Genomic DNA, 7,113 nt, shown 5'->3' with positions numbered 1-7,113 from the left:
ACAAGTGGCATCGTCCTGTTGAAACCACATATCGTCCACATCCATATCTTCCAATTCGGGCCATAAAAAGTTCGTTATCATCTCACGATAGCGAACACTATTCACAGTAACTGCCTGACCGGCCTCATTTTGGAAAAAATACGACCCAATGATGCCGTCGGCCCATAAACCGCACCAAACAGTCACTCTTTGTGGGTGCATTGGTTTTTCGGCAATCACTCTTGGATTATCATTCGCCCAAATGCGGAAATTCTGTTTATTGACGATTCCACTGAGGTGAAAATGTGCCTCATCACTGAAGATGATTTTGGTTTTGATTTGAACGGCCGTTTTCATAATACGCCTGAATAACTTCAACGCATTGCTCGATTGTGTATCTTTGCATGGTTCAAATTGAGTTAGTCTGAAATTGAAAAATGTCAAATGAAATGCAGAAAAAGCTTGACGCTTAAGTGTGGTTCACATTCAACATCGGCCCTTGAAATTTAACCACCCTTTAGTAACACATTAATGACGGGAGTCGTAGTACTACGAGTTTAACAAACTTTTCTATTAATTTTAAGAGTTTAAATAAACTTTTTTAAGTCTAAATTTTTTTATGATTACACCAAACAGCGCCCGCTTTAGGGCGAAAAACGAGGTGGGGCGGTCGCCGTGTTACCTAGCATACTTTCATCAAGATCCCCCGCCTTTAAAGTGGTAATAAATTTTAGCAAAACTTAGATCTTGACTATTGATGAAAACACGAAATTATTTACATATATTTTATTTAGTTTCATCTTAATTCCTATGTTATTTGTTAATTTTTAAATATTTGTTTGCCAATATAAATAAATAAATAATTTAAAAACATTTCTAGGCCAAGTTATTAGTGGTCAGTCTTTTTGAGGCCATGCAATGTTTTTTGTTTTTACTTTTACGCCTAGTCTGCCTGCATATTTATAGGTTTGTACATTAAAAAACCAATTAAATTTCGTTACTTAGCGGAATGCCAAATTACTGTACAACCGACCGCCACAAAATATAAATTAAATCCCTCCCTAATTTTAAACTTTATTTATCAAGCCATATTTCAATCCTCTCCCTTTTTGTTAGCTGTATTTCTATTCGTGCCCTTTTGGTATTCCTGCCAGACGCTTTCCTTTCCCTCCTCCTTGTATTCCTCCTTACGCACCATGTTGCTTATAGTGGGGCCACCCTCTGAGCTCATTATACAGTCGGTTGCCCGGACATTCATGGCCGAGCAGTGTGTAGTCTCGTTGGATGTGACCCATTTGTACCCCATAACTTATGAGCTGCTGCAGCTTATCCAGCACAGGATGTGGCGGTAGAGCGTCTGTTGTCGGAAAATAAGAAGAAAAGAAATTAAGACTGTTGAACATGAACAAGGAGTGGGGAGCGCTATGCTGCCTATCTTCAAGTGCAAACATTTTATTATATTGTATAAAAATCGTTTGGTCCAAAATGGCTTAAAGTGACTAAAATACTTATTCAAGATCTCTCTTCTGGAGTTCCACATATTTTTTCATATTTCTATTTATTATAAAAACTGCTACAATTAATTTTCTACTACACAAATCAAACGCCATTGACCATTTTCTCAAATCACCCACACCGCAAACACATTTCAAAAGCATGTGATATTTCATACTGGCAGTCAACCGCCTCCTGTACCGCTACAAAGTGGTTTAGCTCCTCTCACTCATATTTTTGTTTGTTTTTTTCTTCTTTGGCTTGCCGACCACTCACCTGTCCAGTCACCAATTAGTGCTATGCCCACACTTCGCGCATTGTAACCGACCGCGTGTGCGCCTACTACATCAAAGCCGCGCCCCTCATAAATCTCGGCTTGGTCATCACTGCCACCGATTAGGAAATTGTAACCGATGTCATCCCAACCGCGTTGCTGCTGATGCGTACGCTGCATGGCGCGTATGGTGGCGGCGCAGGCGTTGGTGTTGAGTCGACATGCGCTAGCTGGTGTTGCGGTATGATGAATTATCACATGTGACACGCCGCCCACGGTTGAGATATGTGTTGGGGCGTGAAGTGGTGTGGCCGCCTGCCAAGCGCTGCGCGGTGTCCATTTCAAATTGTATTTAGCATTGCTGTTGTTGGCGCCGCGGTTGCTTAATACTGAAGCTTCTACGTTGTTGTGCTGCAAGGTTAATGGTGCTTGCCCGTTGGCGGTCGCGGTCGGAGCTGTCAAAGAGCACAAGAATAAGCTATTTAGAGGAAGCAGGTGTGGGAAGTTTTAAGTGGATTCATGTGGAGAAAAAGATTGATTGTTGTGTATAAAAGAATTGATAACCAAAGTAAACTACTTTTAAACTGTTGGTGTGAAAAAAGGCAAATGGAAAGGGAGTGGAATAAGACACAGTTTATTTATTGTGGATAAGTAAAATCAAAGTTTTCGCATAAGTACAATATGTAAGTACATATGCGTGTGTATGTTTATAAAATATAAAGATAGTTGCCATGTAATGAGAAAATTGCGCTGTCGTGTGAAGCTCAAGGAGGAAAAAACTTCAAATTTAATGACAAAATACAAAATTCTAATAGATTAAAGAGAGGCACCACCTACTTTTGCCTTTATAGTGGAGTGCCTGTGGAGGTGTTCATTTGTTACTCGTAATTTTGCTATTCACAAAAAGTTATTTTGCTTAAAGTATTTTGCTTCGAGACATAAGGAAGTTGCTTGTCTTATTGTTATTGTTTTTATTATTGTAAAATTATACATAATTCCTTATGAAATTTGATTCGGGGCTTGAAAATCTCGCTCGTGCTCATCTCTCTAGTTTAGAGCGACCATTTCGCCCCATCGTGGGATTGGAACAAGGAGGAAATCTGTACCGATGCTAGTACCCCTGTCTTCATTGACGGTTCCCAGATGTAATCAGGAGTCGGAGCAAGAGTTTTCTCTAAATCAGCAAATTTATCTATTTCCTTCCTTCCTTCCTGCCCAATACTGCAGGTATGCAAAATGCTATGGGAACGTGGGAGATATTAATATTTTTTCTGATATTCAAGCTGCAATCAAAGCACTGACGACGCCAGGGTGCAGATCCAAATTGGTCAACTCCTGTAAGAAGGATATTAGATCTCTTAGTTGTGCAGATGACATTTCTCTCATTGCTGTTGAGCTTGCTAGGAGGTGATGGACTGAATTGGGGTAAGAGGTCTCCTAGCCGGTCATCGATATCCCCCCGACTGTTGCTAAAGAGGGATTGCACAACTTATTTCTCAGGAAAGGGCAGAATAGATGGAGTTCCATTTCTTCGTATGCTAATTCATAAACTATTTGACCCCAGCTCATAGACGCAGAAAGTTCTTAGGACTCCACGCCATTCAATTTCTAAAGCTGTGTTTACCGGTCATTGGACTATCGGCACGTACGCTATGCTAGCTAGCTATGTAAAGCTAGGTTCGCCATTTAATCGCCATTGCAGAAGCTGTTAGGACCTCTCGGGGAAGACGACTATTGTGCATTTTCTCTGTAAATGTTCGGGTGTGACAGCTAGACGTTTAAGGTCACTGGGTTGTCTTTTACATCAACAGTTCTGACTGGATAGATATCTGCCTGTTGGCGGTCCCAAAAGCATCAAAACGGCGCTTTACCGCAAAACTTATAAAAAGTTGGGACTGTAGCGGGTTACCAAATATTTCTAAAAATTTTTAAATAAATCTTTAATAAAAATTTAGCAGAGTTACCACATATTTCTTTTAATATTAAATGTTTATTTAATTGCAAGTTAATTCTGTCGTTCTATTTAAAGTTTATTGTTTTGTAAGCCCTTAATAGGAAGCTAACAGGGTTGCTACCCATACTTTTAAAAATCATAAATTTAATTAAGTCGTAAAGTGTACCTCTCAGGTTATTTCCTTGTAAAAAGTATTATTTATAAAGTTTAAATAAGAAGTTAACAGAGTTGCCACATATTTGTGAATTTTATAAATTTAATTAAGTCGTAAATTATTTCTGTAATTCCATTTATATTTCAAATTTATTATTTTAAAAAGTGTTAATAAGAAGTTAGCAGAGTTGTCACATATTTGTGAATATTATAAATTTAATAAAGTCGTAAATTATTTCCATCATGTTATTTCCATTTAAAATTTAATATTTTAGAAAGTTTTAATAAGAAGTTAACAGAGTTGCCACATAATTGTGTGATATTATACATTTAAGTAAGTCGTAAATTATTTCTGTGATTCCATTTATATTTTAAATTTATTCTTTAAAAAGTTTAATTAAAAATTTAACAGAGTTACCACATATATGTGAATATTATAAAGTTAATTAAGTCGTAGATTATTTACGTCATGTTATTTCTATTTAAAATTTAATGTTTTAAAAAGTTTTAATAAGAAGTTAACAGAGTTACCACATATATGTGAATATTATAAAGTTAATTAAGTCGTAGATTATTTCCATCATGCTATTTCCATTTAAAATTTAATGTTTTAAAAAGTTTTAATAAGAAGTTAACAGAGTTGCCATATATTTTTTTATATTAAAAATTTTAAAGTCATAAATTATTTCCATCATTTTATTTCCATTTAAAATTTAATATTTGAAAAAGTTTTAATGAGGAGGTAACAGAGTTGCCACATATTTTTTAATATTAAAAATTAAATTAAGTCGTAAATTATTTCCATCATATTATTTCCATTCAATATTTCAAAAGAAATTTTAATAAGAAGTTAGCAGAGTTGCCACATATTTGTGAACATTATACATACATTTAATTAACTCGTAAATTATCTCTATCATGTTATTTCCATTTGAGATTTAATATTTTAAAAAATTAGAATAAGAAGTTAACCGAGTTGCCATATATTTTTTAATATTAAAAATTTTATAACGTCATAAATTATTTCCATCATTTTATTTCCCTTTAAAATTTCATATTTAAAAAAGTTTTAATAAGAAGGTAACAGAGTTGCCACATATTTTTTAATATTAAAAGTTTAATAAAGTCATAAATTATTTCCATTATTTTATTTCCATTTAAAATTTCATATTTTCAAAAGTTTTAATGAGAAGTTAACAGAGTTGCCACACATTTGTGAATATTATAAATATAATTAAGTCGTAAATTATTTCTGTGATTCCACTCATATTTCAAATTTATTATTCTAAAACTCCTTAATAAAAAGCGAATATAGTTGCTACTATTGTTTTTAATACTAATAATAATTCTTATGATTAGGGGATATAGTTTAGTGTGGGGGCCTTATAGTTTAGTTTAGCAACATTTATAATTTTTCATTAGGGAACAGAAACAAATTTCAAAACTCCTTCATTTACCATTTCATATCTTCCTTAATTTCTTAATTCCTGTCGGTTTTGTTATTTTCTTCTAGATTTAACTTTCATTTGTTACAGGGTGGGGTTTCATAAAGTAAACTAAAGCAAATTCATTTTAAGCCTCGTTCACCTCCAAAGCTTTGCCACATCGATTACTCACTGCGCCTCATGCCACCATTTCACTGAAGTTATCTAGTTTTACAGCTGCACCTACGCACTTGGCTAAACGTATTTTAGGAACAAAGGAAAAGAAATCAATTTCACCGCATCCGAAAAGTCAAAAAGGAGAAACTTTAGCGAAGATTGATGAATGCGGCCTGACAGCCAGTGAAATTGTATGCGAAATTCATTTTTGAAATGGAAATTGATGCAAACAAAGCGCATATGTGGCGAGGCCGCAGCGAGCAAGCGCCCAGAATGTTGAATGTTGCATGAAGACCTGTCGCCCCAGGCGTTTGTCATGCAACAAGAAATGTGGCGATGGCGGTATTGGGTTGCCAAGAGTTTCAAGTTGAGCGATGGCTTTGATAAGCGTTGGTGGGATATGGAAATGTCTATGAAATTCATGCGCGTATGTATTGGTGAAATAACTCATATATAAACACCTGCGGCGGGTCTAAGGTTTCTTTGAGATTGCTAGTGTAGCATGCGTGTGTGTGTGTAGGTGTATATATATATGTATGTGTGCGTGTTTTTCGTAAGTATTAATTACATTTCCCAGGCAGCATCAAAGTACATAGTTTGTAAAATTTAAATTTCACAAGGAAACTGCCTGACCTTTAAATTATTTTCTTTGTGTGTGCTGCCAAATGTTTGCTCTAAATATTTCAAATACCTGCTTGAGTTCCGGCCAAAAATATTTGCTGGTACACCAACAGCAACAGCAGATTGCTTAATATGGTGATTCTTTGAACTAAAGTTGACATACTAAATATTTGCGGTATGCGGGTTTTCACAAAAATTTTCGCTTGTTTCCTTAATTTTCTGCACTAAATATTGCGGTTGCTTGAAAGCTAACTTCGTCCCACTTTTCCGGTGTTTGCGTTACTGGCCTTTATGCCGCAAATGCTTCGGCATTTATAGCTGCTTATCTATCTACATACTTTTCTGTGCAACTGTTATGGGCGGCGGTAATTGTCATTTTAGGGGCTTTCCTTTTTTTGAAAATTTCCTTTTCAAGCTGACATTATGCGCGCATTTTGCAGGAACTACGAGCAAAACAAAAGAAAAAATCACCCAATACGCCAACCGCCTAGGTGTTAGTGCAGTGACGCCATTTTCTCTACAATCGCAATTACAATCAGTGCCGTCATCAAGACTGCAATCAATGCCATCTTCACCACTTCGTAACTACAACCTCTACCGCCAGCTCTTCGCCGCTACACCACCCAAGCGACTCGGACGACTGCTTATCAGCAACGGTGCGATGCGGCTTAGACTTCGCTCATATTTCCATTGTTGGCTTTTTTGTCATTGCTGCCGTTGTACTACGTCTTATCAGCGCAAGTGTTGGGGAAACCACTGCTTAAAATTTCATTGTACATGCCCTGCTCAAGTAATGGCGTGTATTGTTTTGCTCGGCGCGTTCGGTGCCTATCTATGTTGGTCGCCACGCGCGGAGTCTGTGTGCCCGCATTCGAATGACCATCCAATTGGGGCTTCCCTCCATACAAAAAATGCCTTGCCATTTGCTATTTGAGAATTATTTTCCTATGCGTCTCTCTCCCCGCCATTACACTATACTCCTCAACAAAATGATGCTGGTAGTTGTGGTGTGCATTAATTTTTAGATTTTCCGCCTA

The 7,113-nt window shown here is 36.4% G+C and overlaps 1 protein-coding gene across 1 annotated transcript; it reads right to left on the bottom strand.

The window, feature by feature from the left end:
* Positions 1-750: 750 nt before the first annotated feature.
* Positions 751-6,340, bottom strand: LOC129253365 (peptidoglycan-recognition protein SB1-like). Its single transcript, XM_054891712.1, has 3 exons — positions 6,147-6,340; positions 1,750-2,202; positions 751-1,336 (listed from the first exon to the last, which is right to left on the bottom strand). Exons 1-3 carry the CDS (start codon positions 6,235-6,237, stop codon positions 1,167-1,169), a joined length of 714 nt encoding a protein of 237 aa, XP_054747687.1. The 5' UTR covers positions 6,238-6,340; the 3' UTR covers positions 751-1,166.
* Between the last annotated feature and the right edge of the window lie 773 nt (positions 6,341-7,113).

This window comes from Anastrepha obliqua, chromosome 1 (genome assembly GCF_027943255.1).
Source record: "Anastrepha obliqua isolate idAnaObli1 chromosome 1, idAnaObli1_1.0, whole genome shotgun sequence".
NCBI lineage: Eukaryota > Metazoa > Arthropoda > Insecta > Diptera > Tephritidae > Anastrepha > Anastrepha obliqua.
This window is presented reverse-complemented; position numbering and strand designations above follow the sequence as displayed.

Bases quoted from the DNA above. Each gene is read 5' to 3' on its own strand.
- LOC129253365 (XM_054891712.1), bottom strand. From the start codon at position 6,237: ATGTCAACTTTAGTTCAAAGAATCACCATATTAAGCAATCTGCTGTTG. The intron at 2,203-6,146 runs GTATTTGAAATA...GCTCTTTGACAG, and splicing joins TTTGGCCGGAACTCAAGCAG to CTCCGACCGCGACCGCCAAC. The intron at 1,337-1,749 runs GTGAGTGGTCGG...TTCCGACAACAG, and splicing joins ACTAATTGGTGACTGGACAG to ACGCTCTACCGCCACATCCT.